This window comes from Crassostrea angulata, chromosome 2 (genome assembly GCF_025612915.1).
Source record: "Crassostrea angulata isolate pt1a10 chromosome 2, ASM2561291v2, whole genome shotgun sequence".
NCBI lineage: Eukaryota > Metazoa > Mollusca > Bivalvia > Ostreida > Ostreidae > Magallana > Magallana angulata.
This window is the reverse complement of record NC_069112.1, coordinates 7,792,846-7,818,342: the sequence shown is the minus strand read 5'-3', so window position 1 is coordinate 7,818,342 and position 25,497 is coordinate 7,792,846. Positions and strand designations below refer to the sequence as shown.

Here is a 25,497-nt window from a genome sequence, read left to right as displayed (position 1 = left end):
AAAAACTTTTAACTATTCCAATAATATTAAAAAAAAACATTGTAGGTGCCCAATGTTTTGTCTTATCTTGATTTTAAAATTCTTGTCATATACATGTAATTCACATGTTGAACGTTCCGCCATTTTTCGGTCTTTGTATTTTTTCCCTTAGAATACCTATTATAAACTCATTTCCGCAACATTGCAGGATTTTATTAAGTAAACATCCGATCAATTGTCTTATATATAGGTTAAGTCAATAGGAATACAGCAGTTTTTCGTTGTTGTTTTTTGGATGCACAATTGTGTACCAATTGTTGCATAACTGACAAAAACGTCATTAAAGTGTAATTTAAGATGTAACATTGATAAGAGTTATATCATCAAAGGAGTATACACTTTTGAAGACCCCACAATGACAACAAATAATACACAACAATTCTCATCATTAGCAACATTCATATTTTATTGCAATTTCCATCGCTTTTTCTTCAATACTTCAAGTATTATAAAACACTAACATGCGATTATATATATATATATATATCATTCATAAAACGGCTTCCTCTAAGACTAAATGAATATCCTAATACTGTAAATGGAGAGATACCAGTATCATTAAATAAAGTGGGACCTACATGCTATTCCCAGTGTGACTTAGTTGTGTTCTTTCTGATACGTTCTTGCCCATATCACTATTGTGTCTATTCAGTAGTGAGACATTACTCTTATATTTGCCAATTTTTTCCTCTTGCTTTCTTTATTTTGTTTTGCAGATCACTTCTCTTCTTTTCCTGTGTTGAGGCATGATGTTCAACTCAACCAGACACAGTTTATTTTGTTCACATTCTAGCTGTTATTACTACTGTGACTACTCAGTACACCACTTTTTCACGTCTATTACTCAATTACTTATTCCTCAAGTGCATTGTGCCTTTACATGTAATTTGGTAGTACATTGAGGTTTTTCTTTCCTTATCTTCTTGTATTAATGTAATGCATAATACAAATCAGAAACTGTTCTTTTTTCTGAGTTTCTTTTTTTCTGCAATAACTTGCAATGATGTTCTGCTAACTATACGGCTCAGATCACAGTTCGTTTTGCAGCTTCCATTTCCCGCAGTTTTTTCCATCCTCTCTCACGCGATGTTTTCCTTTCGTTGAAAATCTTGGTTCTGATTTTTTGGATCTGTGTTTTCTCTTTTAGTTCTTTAATGCAACCAATGCTGTGGGACTTCAAAAAGGCCTGGATTTCTTTCTTACCTGAAAAAAAAATAATCAATCTGAAAGTACTATTAATGAATACTAGGGCAAGTACAGATTAAGTGCGCATGACTTTGTGCATCTTTTTATTTTCATGCAGCCTTAGGTGCAAAGTTATAACTATCATTTGAACTATGTTTCTATACAAAATTAACATATTTACGTAATGTTCATTAGTTGAGAAAATGTGAATTTATGAATTTCATATGAATTTTGAAAAAGGCAACTAATAATAGAACAGACAAAATCACAAAGTGTTCATTATGAGATCTGTCTTAGAGATATTTGAAGCAGGGTGGACAAAAAATCTAAAATAAGCAAATATATGGCTAGTCCCAAAATAATGTAATAATAGCAGGATTCCGTAAAATATGTGTTTAAAATATTTAAAATAGCTACCTGGTAAATTTCCAGTGTTGTCATCTTTATCATTCTGTGTGTATATGTAGCTATGAAAATGACGCCTCAACAGGTGGGTTTCTTCTTTAGACCATTTTACTGCATGAAAAAAATATAGTTCTGATTTAACTGGGCAAAAATATTGAGTAAATATTACAGAAGAATTAAACAATCGGTAAAAATTACAGAAGTAATAAGAAATCATTCCTTGATTATTACGAGGTGATCGAATATGGTCAGGGGTGGTCAAATCTATCACAGAGTGTTCTGGGCTTTACTGAATTTGATAACCTCATAATACTAAAAAAAATGATTCCTTATTTCTCAAATAAACTGTTTAATAACTTATTTTATATGTATATCATACAATTGACTAGGTAGAAATTTAGTTGACATGTTAAATTGATTTGCACATGAAAAATACTTCTGGTAAGAAAGAATAAGATATTTTTTAATTCATACCAACTTCCAGTTTTCATAATTGATCCGTCTAACCTGAGAATCTTCCAATCTTTTCAACAGGACATTTTTCTGTCTCCTCCTCAGCCTCGCTATGGACATTCTCCAGTCTGATTCTCTTGGTTGATCCATTCACTTCATCAGGAAATTGTTTAGGAACTGGTGTCCTGCCCGATTTCCTCTTTGGTGAATCATCAGATGTACCCACATCTCTGACCCCCTCCTCAGTGGCTGGCATCCTGCTCGATGTATTGGTTGATGCATCAACATATGTACCCTGTTCACTGCTCTCTTCTCCAGTGATGTGTTCTGTGACCGACATTCCAGTTGTTGTATCTTCAGTGTTAACATCCCCAGTAATGTGTTTTCTTGCTGATATAATAGATGACGTATTTTCAAATGTACCCTGTTTTGTGGTATCTTCAGATGTGACTTGTTTTGTGCTGGGTTCCTCTGTAATTAACTCACACATACCATTGTCTGCCTCCATTGAAGCATTACCAGATGGCTCTGTAATAACAAAACAAAGTGCATTATTCAATTGCTCAAAAAGCCATTCTAGTATTATACTCATGATTTGCTAAGAATGAGGCAATGCTTTTCATTCTATTTCATGTTATCAAAAAGAAAATGTGTTTTTAACAAAATAATTATTGTTATTCTTCTCTGCTAGTCAGGTAGATTTAAATTTTCATTCAAATAGTATCTAGAGAACAGCTTCTGTATCTCATTATAAGTTGTCAACTGTTTTGGTTCGAAATTTTCCAAAATCTAAAGGGGTCATCGAGAAGAAGCTTCTATATCTCAGTTTGTTTTTCACTTTTTCCCTCAAATGATTCCCATTGTTCTTAAATTAACAAATCACTTTAATATTCCAATGTACTAAACATAGATACAAACCTATCACATTTCACAATGAACCAATATTAATTAAGAACTTTATTGATTTTTTTAAATTTCATAAAACAACACTTTACCTGGGGGAGCATCCAGTTCTGGTATCCTTGTCTGCTTCTTTACAGTAAATCCTAATATATTTATGGAAATATCATTATTTCATTACAATGTATCATAATAATATAATACGTATATCATTACATAACCATCTTGTAGAGAAAATTGCAAAATGATATCATATACAAAAGTTAAATAACAGTATTAGATTTATAAGGCCAGCATTTACATGCAGTTACACACCACTATTATGAAGTTGTCATTTATTATGTTATTAAAAGGATGATGATGTCATAACAATTTTATTTTACCTTCCACAGAACATTACAATTTAGTGGTTTATAAACCCAGAAATAAAAAAAAATGGTGGTCAAAAGTGATCTTTTTTTTTTAATTTCCTCCTCCTACCGACCTTTATCATTTTGTGGTTTGTAAACCTAAAAATAAAAAAATGCTGGCCTAAAAAAAATAATAAATATCAGCTATGCAAGAAACATAAAACAAGCAAAAACAGATAAAAAAAAAAGATTTTATCTTACTTTTAATTTTACTGGTGAATGATTTCTTGAAGTTTACAAGGTCCTTCTTTGTTTCAAACTGTCTGGTACAGGTGTAAAATTCATCCAGAGATTTCACCATTCGTAGGACAGTGTTATAAAGGGCTGATTCCTCCCCAGTCTCCGTATAGTTGCTAGATCCATTCAGGGCCTCCAACAGCTTCATGGCCTCCATCAAGTCCTTCATATTGTCTGTGTCAAACATGTCTTCTACTGCTCTTCCTGTAGCGCAGATGATACGGAAATGGAAGAACAACCTACTTAATTCCCTCATGTCTGTGATTGCAGTTTGTCTAGCTTCTTCACTCATCCCTTTCTTCATTCGATGTGTATTATAATACTGGTATCCCATGGTTTTTATTGAGTTGTTGGACTTGCAGAACTCATCAATCTCTCCGTGAACAAACCTACCAAGAATGTTCTGGAAGCCTATGTCTTTTTCCATGTTATCCATGAAGACTTTCCTGAGTCTTCTAGTGTCTCTGGAAATATCATCGGACACACATTTATGTTTGAAGAAGCAGCGTTTGGAGTAGAAGCCTTTGCAATCACTACAGACTTTTATTTCATCTTCTTTGGATCTTGATTGGGTCCTTTCTCTCATCAATGGCTGATTTTTGCCTTTGTCCATTAGGAGAAGATTGTACAAGTAATTTCCCTCCCTCCGTTTAGCAGTGAAAAATTTCATCTGAGCTTCAAACGGCTTCTTTAGAATTGCCTGCACCTCTGGTTCCAACTTGTGTTTTCCCCTCATGTGATCGGCTATTCTTCCCCCTTTGATAATTTGTCTACAGTAAACGCAGAATCGATCTGGTCTCTGGAAAGGAAAACAACATATTTCATTAGGTATGGTCTTTACTGATTACAAGGTTATTTTTGCCCTACACAACTTTCGCCATTCTACACTTGGGAACAGTTTTTCCCCGTCTTGAATTTGCCCAGACGCAGCTGTGTTTTAGGTTAGATTTTAATTTAATCTAACATTCACCTTTTGACAACGAGGGTAAAAGTGGCAAAAATAAAACAGGGCTGAATATTTTCCTGCATACAGTACATATAGTTACAGAGTCACAGAGTTGTCATGGCTTATACAATTAAATAATTCGAAGGGATTTACGAAAAATGCAACACAATCGAATAATCATACACATAAAATGACACACTGTCTTTATGATATATGCAAGAAAACAGTATGTTAATCACTGTTCAAGAATCCAGCTGTAAATTTACATACTCTCTTCTTTTTAGAGTTTCCTCTCCCTTTTCCTTTTCTCTTTCTTCCTTCAGCTTCAGTGTCTTTTGATGGTGAAGGATATTTGGTACCAAATTCAAGACTGATAAAAAAATTAATTAATTTATCAACAAATATTTGCATCTACCAAACAATTTCTGATCTATTTCTAAAAAAACCTTTTTTGATTAATAGGTCTATAAAAACTGACAGGGCTAAAATATACATTATTCAGTTCTAACTAGTTTATTGATTGGACTATACCTTCAACAAACTATGAAGAATCATTGTCAGCACGAAACATACCAGGTGATGTCAGACTCAAACTCCAATATAAGGCAACTTGGTTATTTTTTTTATCTAATGTACCGACATTCAATAACCATAATTTACTAACTCTTATTTACTCTTTAGTACTCTATACTAAGTTTAGTTAAATTTGACCCTTTGGTTCTAGGGAAGAAATCAAAAAAAAAAGAAAAAAAAAAAAAGCTTACAGACAGATGGAGAGACAGAGACAGACAGACCAACCGACGCATGAAGTATAACAGATAATCAAAGCTCACTCAAGCTTGAACCTTTATTATGATAAATGTCTTATGTATTGTGTTACTTACTTTTTTCTGCTGGGCTTTTGAATTGTTGTTTTCTTTAATGCTGATGAAGTTTTGGATGGTGCTGAAATACAAATTAAAACTGGATAAAAATACATGTAGATCTTCTTTATTCTTCCGAATCTTTCTATTCAGTTAACAGTTACAAAAGAAACTTAAATCATCAACACTTTGATTATTCTAATGATTTTTTGGACACTAACAATATCATGTTAAGTTAATTCTGCACATTTCATGATGAGTGGGGAAAATGTAGTGTTGTCAGAGAGAGAGAAAGAGAGAGAGAGAAAGAGAAAGAGAGAGAAAGGAAGCAATAGAGAAAGAATTTAACTTAAATTAACCATTTTTTTTATTATGCAAATAGACATAAAAGGATTGAACATAAGACAGTGCCAATGCCAGACATCTCCCCAGTGTTAATGTAAAAATAAAAGTCAGGAAAATATCATACCGCATAAAAATAGGAATACCTGATCACATCTGAAACATATTTAAGCAGTGCTAAGTAATCCAACATCTGATCAGCATGGTCAGCAAAACACATGACTACAACATGTACAATATCAGTATCAATCTGGAATAAGGGTAGGGGGGTCCAAAATATTTTAGAAAATTCCAAACAAATACGCCTTGGGTACCATTAACAAAGATAAATCCTCACTTTGACCCCCCACTCCTAGTTAAGATTGTGGATATCCTAGACAAGTTGTTAACATTATGAAGTGATCACACAGTGCTCTTTACCTTTAGAAGATCTACAGCCAGAGTCTGATAAATCAGATGGGTCAACTACTGGGGGTGGGATGGAGTCCTGATTCACCAAAGAGCCTGTAGAAATAATTCATGAACGTGAAAGATATATTATTCAAATGATATACCAACATTGGCATTGATTACAGTAGATTCATAAGCATGGTCAAGTAGGTCAGAATGACCTACTTTTTGGACACATGTTAACAGATTAAATTTAATCATGCATGTACTAGGCATCTCCGCAGGAAACAAAATGTGTGACTATTTATATCTTTAAATTCAAAAATTAGAAAAACCTAAAATACATTTTATAAAAATTATGTGGTTGAGCTAAATTTGTGTAAGGCTCAGTAAAAATACTGCAAATCAACTATTATTAATTTTACAATATTTCACCAAAAAAAATGTTTTAAAATGTTTGAAAGTTAATTTCAATAGAAAGTATGTCTTCACCTGGAGTTGTTCCATACCACCTTAAATGTACAATTATATTGTTAAGTGAGCAAGCTACACCAAACATATTCCTGTAGAAATACTACATGTTGGTTATAAGTTTCATGTGTGCAATTGGATGTAACGAATTGAAGGGTTCATGTAAACTTGTGTGACGGTGCCTATTTATTAGTGTTGTTCAGCTTTAAGTGAGCAAGCTACACAAAATATCCGTTTCTGTATTCCACACACCTTCACAAGGCTGGTCCTCTCCCTGTGGTTTGTCAGATGTGGTAGGGGTTCTGGTGCTGAGCTTCTTTATGACTGATTCTTGGTTTGCTGCCTTCTAAAATAATTGATCATCGAGATTGGCAGCATTTTATGTATCATGGAAATAACATTAATTATATAGTAAACTGGAAAAGTTATAGTGATTAGTCAGTTTTACGCCCAAGCAAATCAAACTAAGAAGAATCATTTCAGTTCACTGCACATTCTTTAATCTCGTGCACTGTCTGGTTCAAATATAAGTCAACTTATGGCAATGGAAGAGAAAATATTTTCTAGACAAGTGATATACATGCGAAATGATAAAATTGAGAGGGACAGTCTTGTTGCTATCTATAGAGCACCCTTATGTTGGGGATTTATTTACAGTCATGTAAAATTTTATGTACCTTGTCTTCGCAAGTTTGTATAAATTGGGCCTCCATCAGGGTGTGTAATATCTTGTTCTTTAACAAGACCACCACTGGTTGTTTACCCAGCACCTGCTTACTAGAGGCAGGTACAGGCACCGATTTATCAGGCTCTGGACTTTCCTTCTCAGTGACCTTGGATAATGACTCAACACTGACAATTACTGGCATAAAGGGTGCAGTCAGTGGACACTGAAGATTATCTGTGGCAGTCAATGGAGACTGAAGATTCTCTGTTGCAGTCAGTGAAGGCTGAAGATTCTCGGTTGCAGTCAGTGGAGACTGAAGATTGTCTGTGGCAGTCAATGGTGACTGAAGATTCTCTGTGGCAGTGGATGTAGACTGATGATTGTCTGTGGCAGTCAGTGAAGACTGAAGATTGTCTGTTGCAGTCAGTGAAGACTGAAGATTCTCTGTTGAAGTCAGTGGAGACTGAAGATTGTCTGTGGCAGTCAATGGAGACTGAAGATTCTCTGTGGCAGTGGATGTAGACTGAAGATTGTCTGTGGCAGTCAGTGAAGACTGAAGATTCTCTGTGGCAGTCAGTGGAGACTGAAGATTCTCTCCATCATTGAAAGCTACATAATTGGAGTTCTCAGATAAAGCTGGTTCAACAACGCAAGAATACACTGTTTTTGTAACTGATTTATCAAATGCTGGGCTATTCTTGTCTTGATGAAGGTAAGCAGTGATGGATGTTGAGTTAAATGCTTCACAATTGATAACAGATTTGGAGTTTCCAGATAAAGCTGTTTCACTGTAATTTGAGGGCATTGTTCTCTGAACTCTGACCCCTTGACTAGTAGAATTCAATGGACCACAACTAGTATAATTCACTTGATCATTCTGTGAATGATTTGGCAAATTTCCATGAGTTGAAGCCAAAGGTAGCACTGAAGAATTGCACTGTGTTGGAGGAAGTTCTGATTCAGCACTCAATAATAAAGTCTGCAAGGCCGCATCAAAATGATCCGTTTCTGCGGGCTGAGTGACGCTTGGTGACTGTTCACAGCGTAACAATAGAGAGGTTTCCATGGCTCCCCTGGAAGGAGTCGATTCTTGTCCCTGTGTCACACTGGGGAGCCCTTCACAACTTAACTCTGCTGCCTGATTCTTGTGTTGTGTTGAATCATGGATGTTTTGTGTAATGACTGCTCCTTGACAGAATGAGCCATTCTGGTCTTCTTCAGCAGAGGTACTGGCCCATCGGTTGCCTAGGCTGGCTGGTGGAGGTCCTGTGTTGTTAAGACCCTGACAAAACAAATCCTGGGGATCCATGGATTGTGCATTACTGTTGGTCTGTTAAAGAGCAAATAACATCATGATGTCATTGACATAACATTTATTATCATTATATAAAGTTACATTTCATTCTCTCAGTGAGTGTGGTCTTAAATTTCCATGTTACACTAAAACATCTATAAAGTTCCACTATAATTTCACATATCATGCATATTAACAATGTGTTTTCTTTGAGGTTGGTGGGTGGTATTGAAAGCCTTTTCTATGCATACAGCAAAGTGATGAATAGCAATGTAGTGTTGTGGTTTTTTACAATTTAGACTTTCCCTTGTAAGTGGGCAGTTGGTATGTGTTTTCATTCATTAATTTAATCAGAATCCTATTCTTTTATTTTACGAAGAAGTGAGTGGTGTTCTAATTGTATTTGTATGAAAAGCCTCTTTCTGAGCAAATTCCCCAGCGATAAATTTTGTTTAAAGTTAAATCCATCTCCAAGACATGAAGTCACTGAGGGCAGATGTTCATCTGAAGGGAGTTATTGACTCTCCTTGGATGGGACACCAGTTTATCAGGGCTCTACATTATTTTTTTTCCTACTTGTCCATTCGGACAACTGACCAAGACATTTACTTGTCCGAACTTCAACTTCACTTGTCCGAAAATTTTTCAATATTAATGATCAAATATTGTCAACTTGAAAACTACAGTTCTGTATTACTAAAATAAAGTCATCAATTGATTATTCTAGCTATAACCTGGCTTTTTAAAGGGAAACTTAAAGTGTAATTCCTAAATGTAACATTTAACATGATTTGTCAGCTGTAGCTTTGTCATGGCATATTACAAGACAATTTAAATTTAGCATCAGGTTTAAAAATACATGCATAGTAACTGTTCTATTGATTTCTCAGCTAAACACAGAAAGTCATCATAGTCTATCAATGATGAATGAAACCTAGAATAAATTACATTTCTTTCCATAATCCTTTATTTTTGCTACCTTTTCTTCCTTAACATGTGTGTTTGGTACTTTGTAAGATTAAATATTGAATGTTGTTTGAAATTAGTGAACTTCAATCTCTATCAAGAGTAACACAATTGCATTGCAATTTGAAATTCAAAATAACTAATTGATAAACTTATAACGAGACTACTGATAAACTTATCACAAAACTTTCTTTTTTAAATGTTGGAGACTTTTTTACATAAAAATGAACTTGTCCAGTCGGACAAGTGGCCAGCAATATTCACTTGTCCGTATATTTTTTATCTGGTACCAGACAAGCGGACAAGCGTTAATGTCGAGCCCTGTTTATATTTAGCAAGTCAATCCCCTCTCCACCCAACGTAAGTTGGACCCTATTTCAGCTTGTTTGATTCATGAAGATACAATGCCTTGTCTACGAACTTTACACACAATGAGTGAACATAACCTGGTTCTAACCAACAACCTTTGGATTAAACTGATGACCACTTGGCTATGTGCCTCCCGAGTGATGATATATTATCAGTCTGCCCTCACCTTATTGGTCCTGTTTTGATCAACTTGACCATCAAGACTGGTAAATGGCTCTGTTTCTTCTTCTGCATCTTAAAAGCACCACAAATAACACTTAACATTCAATCAGATACTGTGGAATCATTAAATTTCATGGGGGCCAATTTTCGTGGATGGCTTAAATTTTACAGGTTCGTATGGACGTAATTTCATGTATTATTATATATCTACAAAAGGAAATATGACTTTATTATCCTAATTTATCAATTTGTGGAGGAAGTTTTTTCGTGGACGAGAGGTACCCACGACTTCCATGACAATTGAGCCACCACGAAATCTAATCGATTCCACAGTAAACAAAAATTTAGAAAACCAAACAAAGACAGAATCATTAATTTTTATCATACTAAGTCATAAACTCTCCTCTTCAAAACAAAGTATTTGACAATGTGTTTGCGAGTTTAATCTCTCTACTTCGCTCATTCAATTTTCCTATTTTTATTACACAGATCTGTATGGTGTTCGTTGACTTTACAGTTATAAAATGCAGGCATTTCTTCCAACTTCCTTTAGATCGATACCTTACCTGGATCTTCATATATAAACTCACTGACAGGCAGTCCCAATTCATCAGCTTCAGGAGTGCTGCAAAATCATGGGGACATTTTTAATTGTAAAAATATAATTAATCAATTGAAAATAAAGTCAATATATAATAGCGGCAATAAACATAATGTTATAGACACAACTTTAAAAATACGCTAACTGTAATGGAATGGGAGAAAATGCAATGACAGATGGACCAGACCAGGATTTATGCCAGGCCCCTTGAATCGTAGTCAGTTGCTCTACCAACTGATTAGAGCTATCTGTTGCTGTTACTCAAACCAATCTGACCATTACACAACATTCAAACCAGTTGTATCTGTCAGTGCAAGATAGCTTAGTTCTTAACCTGACTAAAGCTTCAGAGGCCACAGAAATCCAGTCTTGTCAGTAGTTACAGTTGCTGCTGTGATGAACTATTGAAACTGACAGATTAACTATTGCCAGGTTAAAGATAAGAACCTATGCTGTGTGGGGTTTTTTCCTATTTTTTTTTTATTTTTTTTTTGGGGGGGGGGGTACTACTTTTTCTATTTTTTTCTTCTTTGCTGTAATAAAAATGAATAGGATGCCAATTTGAATTAGTCTTGATGGGATTATAAACAACAAGCTCTATATTAATCGGGGTTTAATTAATTCTGCTAAAAAGTCTAGTGTTTCAGCATCACCAACTGCTTTTGTTATAGACACGGGCCCTGGAAGTTATTGTAAATATATTGAATGTGCATGTATAAAAAAGTTTTTATACATGCACATTCAATATATTTACAATAACTTCCAGGACCCGTGGTTATAGATGCTTACCTGTCCAGTGAACAGTGAGCTTTACACGACAGACCGTGTACCTCCACCAGGTGTGAGATGATCTGACTGTCCGGTAACCAGTAGTAACGGCCTACCAGCCGCCGCCACGTGCTGGCGTCTTTTCCCGTCAGATAAAATCGATATTCGTTCATCACATTGTTTACAAATATAGCAAACCGAAAGCGCGGTAAAAATTGGAGAAAACTATTTACCAGAAAAAGGGACAAGAGAAAATTGGAGGAGCAATACAACTTTTCTGATAAAATCTTTTTAAAAATATAGTTTGACCGTTACAGCAATGCAAATTCCTGTTAAAATTTGAGATTATATTATTATTTTTTTGATAGAATATGGCGTAAAAACAAAGTAATGTTGACGGTAACCTGTGAAAAAAATTCAGATTTTACCTGTTATTAGTGAAATCGGAGTATTATTTGTTAACTTGTACTACGACTAGGTTGCTTGTTTACAAAATGCCAAAGGCTAAAATAGCTTATGTTCAGAACGACGAACCGGACTTCATCAAGAAATTCAAGCAGAAAGTCGGATACAAAGAGGGCCCCACAGTTGACACCAAGGTACTTGTGTCAGTCGTCTCATGGTAGACGGGCACCTGTTTATACCGATTCCGAATTTCCTCAGGAGAAATGTAGTTAACTTTTAGCATGTTTAGTTTGTTTTATTTAATCGGGTCGGGATCTATTGCCTATATGGGTTAAATCAGGTCGTATTTTTAGTTATAATAATCCGTTTATAATTATAAATTTTGAGTATGATTTATTTGTTTTGGAATAGAAATGACATATCTACATGTACTATCGAATAGCTTTACTGTACCCGGAGATTTAGTTGAACGATCGAATTTATATATGGGTGTATCAACTGTAACCATGGTAACAGGATGGAATGAATAATGACCAAACAGACCGGGATTCGATCTTGAAACCCTAGTCAGGTGCTCTACCAACTGAGCTGTCTGGTGCCGTTATTCGAATCTTCACCCTCAAAGATGGAGGTTCATTCCCTCTGCAGGATTTAACCTATCAGTTCAAGGTGTTGACATGGCACCAAATGTAATGGGACGGGAGAAATAATGATCAACCAGACAGAGGACCTTGATTCGAACCTGAGCCCTCTAAAACTCTAGTCGTTGGTATGCGAACTGGTCTGACTGGCACATATTTCCCCTCCTAAATGATAATTGCCCTCAGACTCTTGACCTCAGCAGTACTCAGTGATTTTAAGTAATAACAACAATTTGAGTGCTGCATTGAAGTTGGTTCTTACATGTAAGAGCAAAGTCGATTGGTCCTTATAATAAGAGGAATTTCAATCTCATACCATCCCCCACCCCCACCCCCCATACCCACTGTCCACCACGTTAACTCACTTTTGTGTGGATTGGTCTAATATGCTTGATACTATAATTATATTTACCTGCTTGATTAGTGAATCAGAAGATGCTATTTACCCTGATTCTACATTATTTGACAACGCTTTTCAGAGGGAGATCCCGAACTTTGAGGATGATAGGGATGGGACGATCCACCGATGCACCGGTGCATCGCGGTATTTATTTTGACGATATTTGGATCGATACATTTACCATTAATACAACGATACCTTACCGAACTTTTTTTATTTTTCAAAAATATCCGAGCTTCATATATCGGCTATTTTTAGTCTGCGCGCCTAATATGAAAGTACAAAGATGGCGGAAAACCTCGTAAAGTTGTCAAAACTGTTAGGAAGCTAAATATGGAGTGTGGAAAACTTTTGGAGTACTTGTTTATGAAAAACTAGTGTACACGAGACTAAAGTAATTTGTAAATTGTGCAACGCTCATTATGAATATAACAAAATAACTTTGGACATGCGGTAATACATCGGCAGGTTGAATAAATTTTAAACTTTTATTCATGTTTTCATTTAATTGCAATGTATCGTGATATGTATCGTATCGCATCTCATGTATCGTGATATGTACCGAATCGGCTCAGTACAGTATCGTCCCAGCCCTAGAGGATGACGGTGATGAGGATCGACCTGACAATGACGATGAGAAGCCGATGATAGTACAGCTACGGGAGGGTGATCTAACGGCTGAGGAGGTGGAGGAACTGGAGAAGAGTCAAGGTGTGTGGATATTAAGAGGACTGGATAACGGGACCATATTTATACAGTATTGATCTTCTTTACAAGAAGAGCTCTGAATAAAGATAAAGGAAATAGTCAAATCTAAAATCCAAAATGTATGGAATTTTTTTTTAACAATTACAGTTTTAAAATAGCAAGCAAATCATATTTAAAAACTTCAAATAAATCTGATGGCCATGGTACTAAAAACATACTACATTTGGATGTGTATTCTATTTAGAGCTTTTGGCGGAATGCAGCTTCCGCTAAATCAAGTACATTGCTAAATGCCATGCATAAAGGTATAAAAAAAAAAGTCACATTCAGGAATACGCTAATTCAAATCTACCCAAACTTGTTCAAAAACTAATTTTTGCAAAATATACATGCCAAATGTATTACATTTAATATTGTAATTTGATGACCCAGCCTCCTTAAGCAATTTTGCCTTCAATCATAAGCTGCAAATATGTAGCTCTACAAGGAAATGCAATTGGAAATTAACTATAGAGCTACGATTTGGGATTTATCACACACAAACTTGCAATCTTTAGCGCACAAAAACTTGCTCTCCTTTTAGACTGATTAACCGTTTTTCCTAACACATTCTGTACATTTAATACCTTAAATTTTCTCAGACATTTAATTTTAACAAAAGATGTCACATTCAGTTCAGTTTTTTTCTTCATTATTGCAAATCCTATTTTTTTAACACTCTCATTAGTCATTCCATGTTCATGAATTTTTGTCCATTCATGACAGAGTTATCTTTCTTGGAACATGCTGCATTTAACTTTCTTTCAAAAAATGATGTGCATAGCAATAAAATGGTTATGATTTATATACATGTATTTACATTTGACCATGTTATTAACAACAAAATCAGTGTAGATGGTAGAAACAGTGATTGACCAGACCAGGATTCAAACCCCAGACCCCAGAATCACATTCTGGTCGGGTGTTTTACTAGCTGAGATAAATGTATCTGGTGCTAGCATGTGTGGATCTAGAAGTGGGAGGTGGTTACACCCCCTCCCCTCTCTAGAATATTCAAACTTACTAAGATTCCAATCCATCAAAAATAGGTCCCTGACCCCCTACAGAATTATCACCATGAACCAACCCCCCCCCCCCCCCCCTTTGAAAATTTTCTCAAACCCCATATGTGCTAGCGATAGAACTGGCCCCGGGGCCATAAATCTTAGACGAGCTCACTTTTGATCTCAGTCTCACTTTTACACTATAGGTTCCTTTTGTAAAAGTGAGACTTAGATCAAAAGTATGCTCATCTAAGTTTTATGGTAACACCCCCACCCCTCCCTAGAATATTCAAATTTACTGAGAGTCCAATCAGTTAAAAAAAAGAAGCCATCTGACCCCCCCCCCCCCCCCCCCTTAAAAAATTTCCTTTAACCATGTATGTGCTAGTGATAGGACTGGGCGGACTTCCACAACTTCGTATTCCTGTACATGTGTAAGTCTAGAGTGTATGTGTGTATGTTGTACAATGTGAGCTGTACAGGTAATCACTTCTTTGATTTTTTCAGAGCCTGCTGCAGATGGGAAGATCAAGTTCAAGAAGCCGGTGAAGAGAAGCGGGGAAGAAACAGAACTGAACACCTCAACAAAGAAAAAGAAGGAGCAGAAAGAGGAAGCAAAGAAGGAGGAGAAAGAAAAGAAAGACAGAAAGGAAAAGAAAAAGTCACGGAAGGCTGTTAAGAACTCAACGCTGTTGTCTTTTAATGAGGAAGAAGAGGATGCTACCTAGTGTCATCTTAATAGAGAGTGTTGACTAACTTTTATTCCGCATGAAAATGTTGCCATAATGAACCTCTTGTGGGTAGAGACAGTTTGATACAATTGGTGAAAGCAGTGCTATCTTAAATGATCATACAGAGTCCTCCATGCAATAATGAAAATGGTATAAAAATCATGTAAGGGTTTTTAAATGGAGAATTGTAACCTGTATTAATATTTGCTGAAATGAAATCATCTTAAATAGTGGAGAATTGTTGTTTACTTTTCACTCAAGAAATGTCACTTTAAAAGTAACTCTTCTTTGAGAATTATGTATTCTCAACAAAATACCAGTGCGTAATTTTGAAAAAGATTAATGTATTATATTGATCATGCAGTCATTGACATTTTTTATGAAAAAATTACATGAGTTATTTTTTTTATCCAGGTTGATCAAGTCACAAAGTCGCATATTTAATAACAAGACAGCAATTATAGCTGATAATTGTTTTTCATTCAATTTGTAATTTAACAACAAAAAATGAATGAATGAAAAAAAGTTTCATTTTGAGTATCATTGTTGAATATTGAATTTTATTTTAGAAATGTGTTATATGTTAATATTTATACACTAAACAAATATTACGGTATATATAATTGTAAATTAAGCAGTGTTATTTCATACATACCAAAGATTTGACCTTTTTCTTCTTGAGATTAATGACAAGATTAATGACATTATGAGAAAGGATTAAAGTAATGAACATTTTTGTGACTGTTATTTGTTTATTTTTTCCAACACATATTATTTAGAGATCATACAATTAAGGTACATGTGTGTCTCCCACTGGTGTTATGAATTGGACCCAGGTTCAATACCTTGCACCCTGTAATTAAGTGTGCACATGTACACCTACATGTAAATAAGACCACAATTTTGTTTGTTTGCTTTCTCCTAAATCAGTGTTTTACGGGGGATGTTTGAGAATAAAAAGGTAAACCTTATTTGAACCTGCTTATTTCTGCTCAAAACTGTTGTCCAAAAAAAGAAAGAAAAAGCCAATACATTATGAGATTCTTCATGTTGTAGAACCGGAACATATAAATCGTCAAATGATTAATCAAACATCTGCTAATGACCTTCACAAAAAACATATTCTCGGCCTAAAAGTGGATAAATTAATGCTTAGCTTGATAACCTCTAAGCCACGTCACAGAAAAGAATGTCAGTATAAGTATAGTTACGTTAAAAGGTTATTGAAGTGTTTTTTTTTATTTTGTTTTCATACTTAACAGCTGCTTAATGTGTCGCCCGTATTTACAGTGTACCTTTACAGATGCAAGTCTCTCATTTACATGTACACATGTGAAGTAACAACCCGCTTAAATGAACATACCAATTCAGGTGTAGTTGCAGACACGTACAAGTAGCATCGTTTGTGTAAGAGTTACATGCCCGTTAATTGAGGGGGATTCCCCAACACAGTTTGAACAGACAGGGTGCCCTTGCTCGACATGCATGTCCACAAAGGCTCTGCGAGAGTGTAAAAAGTAGTTTGCAGTAGGTGTCAGGAGACGGACACTCTTGGGCTATATGACAACCCAGAGACATAAATAACATGCCATTTATGTCTGTGGACAACCTTACATAATTATTCAGTTGCAGTTTTGAATTAATGTACATGTACGGAAGTACTGATGGGAGTTGATTTTATGGATGATTGTTTGATTTGAAATTTACGATATGTAATATCGAATGACAAGTAGTTTCTTAGTAGTATTAGAAATACGCGCATTTTTTTCTAATACCAGATGAGCATGATGAGTATGAAATTTTGTTTGTTTTTGTTTCCCAACAAAAATTTGGATAAAACCCCACAGAAATCATGTGTAATATTTATAGATGAAATTAATTTCATTAACCTATGTATCTGCTCGGCCGTCTCCGTAAAGCTCTGACAAGCAGAGTCTCTTTGCTTATCGGGGATTAACAAGCTTATCTTTTAAAAAGATTGTTGAGCTAACAATAATAAAACACAGAAGCAGATTTCTATAACATTGATTTCAATATCTGTATCGATTAGAATTTAGAATTGTAAATCTAGAGTGGCATAGCTCATTGACTGCGCCTTAATCATTATGTATCTACTTTGATTTCAATTTCGAGGTGAAAATTTTAAAAAACCATTGGTACTGTTTTGTAGCAATCGTATCTTCTCGGGCCTTTCCGCCAAGCGCGGAAAACATAATTGCAAGTTTTTTTATTGCAAGTTTTTATATAGCGCTTTTAAAATTGCCGAAACATTTCTCAAAGCGCTTTATATTTATTACCCCAGCACACCTTAAAGCATTGCAGAGCCTTCTCAGTGCGTCAGCCGTTCAGTCGCTCAGACACTCACATTCCGACAATATCTTTCACTGTCTAAAGGTACCCATTTTACACTTGGTGAGGAAATACATGTAAAGTGTCTTTCCTAGGACTCAACGTGGACTTGCCAGGATTCGTACCCTCAACCTTTCGGTCATGAGTCCTGCACCTTAACCACTCGACTACCGACGCCACATATCCGAGAATGTTTTACGAGCTTGAAGGAATTTAAGATCGGTCATGAGTCCTGCACCTTAACCACTCGGCTACCGACGCCACATATCTGAGATTGTTTTACGAGCTTGAAGGAATTTAAGATATAGAGCAAGATTAATTTTCATTATAATATTTAAAATAACCTTGCATTATAAAACCTAAGCTACTGTTACTTTTTGACCAATCGCAACTTCTCGGGCCTTTCCGACAGAGCGCGGAAAACACCTCGAATGTACAATCGCAACTTCTCGGGCCTTTCCGGCAAGCTCGAAAAAACTTTCCGAGCTTGCCGGAAAGGCGAAAAACATTCCGAGCTTGCCGGAAAGGCCCGAGAAGTTGCGATTGCTCGAATGTTTTTACATTACCGGATGTTAGATTTTTTTTACAAAATGGAGTCGCTTCCCATTAAAATAAGTATCGGCTAGACAGCCTTGTATATCGCTTCTGTAGTACTAGTATATTTTAGAGTATATCATTGACTTTAACGAAATTTAGCTCCCAATAGATCTTAAAATGTGTCTATTGATAACAAGTTTTCTAAAAGAAGGTTGTCATGGACGCCGATGTAATACATTCGAGGTGTTTTCCGTGTTCTGCGGAAAGACCCGAGAAGTTGCGATTGACTTTTCGACATTAAAAATCAGACACAAAACTTCATGTAAAGATGATAAAACGGTTCATTTTATCTACAGTAGTACGATATTCCCAGAATCCCCTATTTTGGAGTCGAGCATGCGTATTCCAGTGAAAAAGACTGACGTAGTTGCTATAGCGCTCTCGAGCGCTTGCAATAATTATAGGGTAAAGAGTACCAATTCATTTCCCATAGGGCTCAATTTTAACTTAAACCCACCTGGCTAGTTTGCTTTTATACTTACAGACATATCCTTGGTCACATTTGAAAGTTCATTCCAAGCACTAACACAAAATCAGTAGAAATACATAGGGTCCCATGGCGTTTATAGGTCAAAATTGAGCTTGTTTACAACTTACAGCGATCCGCAGCAAATAAATCCAAGTCCCAAAATTGACACCCACCCCATATTTCAACCCCTCTTATTTCTTTACTTTTTGCAGTACTTCTTCAATCCATCATTCATTTTAAACAGTGATAAATTTACTTTGAAATAATTATTATTTCAGCAATTAATTCAGTCAATCACCTTAGCTATACCTTTTTCTGCGCGGCTCAATCTTGGTATTAACACTTCTCTGATGTCAACATCCGGTGCATTGGTACTCTCATTCCATAAGACAGCAGGGCGTCTAGTTGAATGAGACTAGTATCATAAATAAACCAATTATTCCTACGCCAGAGTTTAAAATGTAGTTTCGTATTCCGAACGCATTTGACTACAAAATTATCTGAAATGCTCGTTCCATTTAAAATTTAACTATTTTTAAGGTATTTATAAATATTTTTCCTTGAAAAACTATGCCCCTGAAAACATTACATCGAATTTATCGATTATTTTCAAGAACGAAGTCTTGTCAGCGGTTATGATTCGTGCTTAGGTCTGTTTCACTTCCGGTTTGCAAGGGTAACTGCATAGAAGTGTTGATTATAATCAACTCCCAAAAAGGATTTATCATTGATAGAAAAATTAATCTGTTGTTTTTTTTCTAGTCCAACTTGTTGGGGTGTGTGTACTTTAACTATATATGATTTGGGGTTTTAAGGTTATATACATTTATATCAACGGGGGATAATATCATATGCACTTAACTTTATCAGTTATTCTTAATCAAAAAAAAAAACAAGCCAACATTGAAAGGGTAAATCATGGGGTGATATTATGTATGTAAATTAATTGGGGTTTTTTCTTTGTATCTGGTAGATTGCATGGTAAGGGCGTGTTCACAATACAAATACGCTTCAATAATTCACATTAAAGCCTAAGTATTCCCCAGCATATACCCTCTCCATGTTACAACTGTTTTAATCTAATTAAGCTTGGATTACATACATTAACGCGTGCATCCAACGTTAGGGTAGGGGTATATAAGTCATATACTATCAGAGTATATACTTAATAGTTACCAATCACGGACAGCTATAGTACACAATGAATCTGGCATTCACTGTGATCCTCTTTGTCACCAGCGTAAGTTAAGCAACTATTTCAAGCACTTGTGAGTGTATTGTTGTTGGATTTAAAAATTGTTAAAAACAGGGGGGGGGGGTGTAGTTATGAAACGCAGTTTTTGTACATTTTCTGTAGGTGTTGGCGACCTACGCCTCTCGCCGCCCTTACTTACGCCCTGTGGGCAAACAGAAGCCCGGCAGGTGCCCAGTGTCCAATATAATCACTACCTGTGACTGTAGACCCGAGAACATCAAGTGTAGAGGCGACCAGGACTGCCCCGGGGGTAAGGCGTTACAAGATACACAATTGTTACTGTACATTTATCAGGGGTTTTTTTTTGCGGTTATGCATTGTTCGTCCTTTTCGCTATCATTTTTTTTAAAGTAATACATGCACATATTATGTGGTATTTTATGTGTGGAATTAAACACACCTAATTTAATCGAATAAAAAAATACGAGAGTCAATTAATAACACCTGAAATCAAAGTACTGAAGTACTGACGGGAGTTGATTTTATCGATTATCATTCTTATCTTGCGTGGCAATTAGTTTCTAGTCTGTATTTAAATTAAGCACTTTTTATAAAATGAATTTTAATTAGACTTTTCAGACAAGAATTTAGAGAAACCCCATATGAATCATGTTGTGTAATATTTAAAGATAGATTTCAAACTATGAATTAGTAATCGAAACAATTCTAAAAATTGTATGGACCCAAGCATGCACTATTGTTATTGAAGTCCAGTCTCGTTCAACCAGACGCTCAGCTGTCTCCGTTAATCTCTAACAAGCAAGAGAGTCTCTCTGTTTGTCGGAGATTTACGGAGACAGCTGAGCTTTTGGTTGAACGAGACTATATTAAACTCTGGCGTAGGAATACACGAGACTAGATCAATATCTGAATTGTTCGTATTATATAAAATCTTACTATTTTTAAAGTTTTTATAGATAAGTTTCCTTGAAAAACAAACTTCCTTATCCAGTTCAGAAATGCTGTTCCTTTGGCTGTGGATGCAGAACTAGGTGTGTCAATCCTGCAGGGCGTCCTCGTAAAGGTATATCTATCTTAACTTTTGCTGGAATACCACAAACGTTGGCCCAAGTGTATGTCCCATCCTTTCCTCTGTGGTACTGGAAACTGATGAACGTTTATGTGCAATTGTACTCTAATGTCCGAAAACTGAGTAGATATTGGATATTATCCTAAAGTCAGCTTATAATTAAAATGAAATAAATAACAAAATACATTTTATTAATACAAAGGACGAATTATATCCACTTTTTTACAATTGCAGTTTGTAGGTATAACATAAAGCTTTATAGGATGGGACAGAGGTTTCCCGCCACGGACGGGTGTAACACGTGTCGATGTGGGGCGGGAGGACGGGTCACGTGTTCAAGGAGGAAATGTGCGACGTAAGAATTATTTGGAATTATGGAAGTAAAAGCTGAACACCGCTCGTAAATAGGGAAGTCCGCCATATACTTCTCTTCTATCACCGGTATCTCTACAATCCCTATAAAAGACATCTTAACAGTTTAAAATGTTTGCGGTAGAGGTCTCACTTGTGTGGACGTACATCTTGCCTCGACGTGTTGGTTGCAATGAGTAACACATTCTACGCACTTCTTTCAAATCAGGGGAGCACTAATATCAAACAAAACAGGTCAATGCATCATAAACATAGAGAATATGCCCATAAAATAAGAAATAAATACATAAAATCCAAAGACCACTTCAGGAATACTACACGTTGGCCACGAATTTCATATGTGCAATCGGAGGTGTGTTCAACAAAGCGAGCGCGCGCTCGCCAAATTCCCCTGTACATGTACCTGCAACGCTTTTAGCGAGCGCTCCCTCTGTTGAACACCCCCAAGGTATATGAAACCTTCGATTTCGTTACACTATTTGCGAGCGCTGTTCATCATTTATATAAAAAATGAATTCGATAGTTTACGTATTAAATTTAATATTCTGTATAGACTGCATAAGACCGGTCTAGCATCAAAAAAGACTCTTATGCAGTTTATATTATTTTAATACATACTGATTTTTTTTCATTTAATACTTTTATTTGAAATTTTTCAAAAAGGGGCAACTTTTGTGATCGAGAAGGGCCAATATCGTTTCGACCCCGTCATGGAAAGTCCATTCCAAACTGTCTGCGAGCTCCTGGGCCCGTGAAAAGACACAAGTTTATAAGTAGGTCATATACAATTGCTACTGATGGGTTAGCTTGTCGAGTTACTGTGACTGTTTTCTAAAGTTACAAAGGAACCAATCACAGGATAAAAACCAGATATCATGCTTTATCATTTATTTATCATTATGTATTTTGAAACATAGATATCAACATAAACAAGTCGGTGCCTTACCGCTGTCCGGGTAAAGGGTATGTGTGTGGATATTCCAGGGTCCCCAGGGACAGGCAAGGAAACGTCCTAGTCAAATGTTGTACAGGTACATACTACATACCGGTATAGTGTAAGGTCCAAATATTAACACATATACTTATTTCTTCTCTGTATCAGACAGATCTAGTTTAATCTGAATTTGCATCAACAGTCAGGCACGTAGCATCGTTTTTGAAAGTGGGGGGGGGGGGGCAAACTCATCCCAAAAAGTTTGACAAGCAAAAAAAAAAGCGTGGAGAGAGTCAAGTTTACTTCCATCCCCTTTTTTACAGCCCAGGGTGTTTCCTACGACGACAGTGAATGCGTCCGCTATTTCCGGATTGAGAGTCCGAAATCCCTGTCATCAACAAAACCCGGATATTTTCTTGTTGGCTCAACACCTTACTGTCTTTCCAAAAAGTAATTATTTTATTTTTGAAATCAATAGAATTCACTGGAACTTAGTTTATGTCGATTTCGTGGGCAAGCTCCATCCACAAAATAATCAGAGATTAAACACTATGAACGACTCAAAATCTGAAAATCTATGCTGTCCTTGCGAATTCAATGAATTTACATTATAATATTTACATTTTCCAGTGTCTTCGCCTGTGATAACACTACGTATCGATTTTGTACTATATAACCCATAACTTCAAATGACGCCAAAGCGGGCTTCATTGGATTTGATCACGCCCAGACCAAAATTATCAGCTCATAATATTTACTCAAAGAATGATTCCTTATTCCTTAATTGAATAGGTTCTTAAGTTCTTACAATGTAACAAAAACCGAAAAAAAAAATATAAAAGCATGTACACTTGTGGCAATTTCTTGGTTAAGTGGCGAAATCCATTTATTATATCTAAATTCATAACAAATCAAATTATGGGAATCAAAACTTTACGAATTAACTCGTCCGTTAATCTCTCTACATGTATATTAAATATATATATTTTTAATTCGTTCTGTGATCTGTGTGGGGAACACAATTAGGATAATCTAAGATTATACTACACAGATTTTGATGATCCAAGTGCATTAATTTCCTATAAATTTACAAAAAATATGTTATGATTTTATTTTATTTTATTTTTTTTTAGCAAAATTGGATTTTACAACGTAGAATGTCGTTTCCGAAAAGTCAAAGACCAGCAGAAAAAATACAGACGATAAAATTATCTGTTACCCATAATGAATAAACATTTAATTCGTATTTGTTTCATGGCTTTCTATGTGTTGTATTTTTGGGAGTTGATTTTAATCAACTCTCCTATGCAGTTACTCAGTCAAACCGAAAGTGAAACAGTGTTTGGACCTCAGCACAAATCATTGCTGCTGACAAGACTTAGTTCTTGAAAATAATTGATAAATTCGATGTAATGTATGCCAAAGCATTGCTTTTCAAGGAAACTTATTTATAAATACCTTGAAAATAGTAAGATTTTAAATGGTACGAACAATTTAATTTTTTTTTGTAGTTGTATGTATTCCTACGCCAGAGTTCAATATAGTCTCGTTCAACTCGACGCTCGGCTGTCTCCGTAAACCCTTGTCGGAGATTTACGGTGTCAGCCGAGCGTTTGGTTGAACGAGACTAGAGTTCAATATTGCTTGGATCCATACAATTTTCGAGAAATATTTCTATTACTGATACATAGTTTGATTAAATTAATTTTAACTTTAAATATTATGTAACATGATTCATATGGGGGTTTCTCGACATTCTTGTCAGAAAAGTCCAAAAGTTCATATTATAAAAATGTGCGTAATTCAAATTAGAAACTACATGTACTTGTCATGCAAAATAACGTATAATTAATTTTAAAATAAAAAAGCATCGACAAAATCAACTCCCGTCAGTTCTTCAGTACTTTGATTGTTATTGCCATCTATGTGACTTTGGACAGTCTCCATTAGCAACAGCAAATCGCATCAATAAGAATCAGTCTCTTCGAGGCGGTGGCGCATTTGATAGCGTCGGCTGATTTGTTTTGAGACTGGTCCGTCGCTATCGCTGTAACATTGTAACCTTGGACAAGTTACTTTACTCCACTAGTGCGACACCCCCCCCCCCCCCCCCCCCCCCATGGTCCTTCTCCCTGCTATTATCTATGTTATCTCGGTGAAAAAGAGGAAGACGCTATTGATGACATTCGCAGCTTCGATGGGATGGGGTAAACTGGAAATAAAAGTGGCATATGTTGTTAATTCTGCATTTACACCAACCAAGTCAATTCAAAATGTACATGACACAAGAATAGGACGAGTTACCCCGCTTGTAACCGTGTGCACATTCTTCTTCTATAAGTGGAACTTAACCAGTTCACTTACACTCAGAAATTGTTGCATCTTGTTAACTCTCAGCAGTTTTCAGCAGATAATCAAATAAGCTGTGTTAAATGACACAAAACACATGCGTTGATCCATACAATTTCTTTAGGGATATTTAAGTTTGCTAAGGGGTCAGAGGAATATTTGCGGTAATTTTACTATGGCCACTGAGCTACATGTTTCACTGGTGACAGTTATATACATGTAAATAGTTCCTCTTTTTTAGAAATACGACTTGAATGAAATGAAATCGAAGAACGCCAGATATGGACAGCTAATTTTCAGAATTGATTTGTAAAAAATATTAATATGAAGTTTTTGAGAAATGCATACTTAATCAATGAGTGTTTATAGATCATTCTGCCACACCCGTTTTCATTTTCAAAACAGATGAATATTAATGTCAACAATTGTCGATCAATAGTCACATAAAAGTCAGTTAGTGCAATATTAATAAAAGGTCGTATCATTGTAAATGCTTCTCAATCGTCAACCTCACAGCGTTAATGTGTCTAATTTTTAGAACTAATTTCTTACATTGGTGACTTCTTATGTGACAACAAGAAATGAAATATTAATTAAGTGTCCAATTTTATCAAATAAAGTTTGGTTACATATTGTTTTTTTTCAATTGTATAAAAGAACAGTGAAATGTAAAACAAGATTGCTTTGAATCAGAAACCGAATTAAATGTTACCATTAAATTTAATTTCAATCCTAAAATAAATGCT

At 35.6% G+C, this 25,497-nt stretch overlaps 3 protein-coding genes across 3 annotated transcripts; 2 read left to right on the top strand and 1 right to left on the bottom strand.

Annotated features, from left to right (window-relative positions):
• Positions 1 to 652: 652 nt before the first annotated feature.
• On the bottom strand, positions 653 to 11,797 carry LOC128171931 (uncharacterized). Its single transcript, XM_052837715.1, has 13 exons — positions 11,490 to 11,797; positions 10,666 to 10,724; positions 10,104 to 10,171; positions 7,319 to 8,638; positions 6,894 to 6,987; positions 6,201 to 6,284; positions 5,460 to 5,520; positions 4,846 to 4,945; positions 3,594 to 4,428; positions 3,078 to 3,128; positions 2,137 to 2,610; positions 1,642 to 1,740; positions 653 to 1,242 (listed from the first exon to the last, which is right to left on the bottom strand). The coding sequence occupies exons 1-13, from the start codon at positions 11,639 to 11,641 to the stop codon at positions 1,064 to 1,066; spliced, it is 3,576 nt and encodes a 1,191-aa protein (XP_052693675.1). The 5' UTR covers positions 11,642 to 11,797; the 3' UTR covers positions 653 to 1,063.
• A 76-nt stretch (positions 11,798 to 11,873) lies between these two features.
• Positions 11,874 to 16,367, top strand: LOC128171937 (uncharacterized protein KIAA1143 homolog). Its single transcript, XM_052837718.1, has 4 exons — positions 11,874 to 12,067; positions 12,994 to 13,011; positions 13,511 to 13,625; positions 15,173 to 16,367. The coding sequence occupies exons 1-4, from the start codon at positions 11,963 to 11,965 to the stop codon at positions 15,391 to 15,393; spliced, it is 459 nt and encodes a 152-aa protein (XP_052693678.1). The 5' UTR covers positions 11,874 to 11,962; the 3' UTR covers positions 15,394 to 16,367.
• A 3,807-nt stretch (positions 16,368 to 20,174) lies between these two features.
• Positions 20,175 to 23,625, top strand: LOC128171928 (uncharacterized). The gene is made up of 7 exons (XM_052837711.1): positions 20,175 to 20,316; positions 21,019 to 21,090; positions 21,331 to 21,451; positions 22,132 to 22,241; positions 22,386 to 22,499; positions 22,726 to 22,852; positions 23,536 to 23,625. The coding sequence occupies exons 3-7, from the start codon at positions 21,360 to 21,362 to the stop codon at positions 23,606 to 23,608; spliced, it is 516 nt and encodes a 171-aa protein (XP_052693671.1). The 5' UTR covers positions 20,175 to 20,316; positions 21,019 to 21,090; positions 21,331 to 21,359; the 3' UTR covers positions 23,609 to 23,625.
• The last annotated feature ends 1,872 nt before the right edge of the window (positions 23,626 to 25,497 follow it).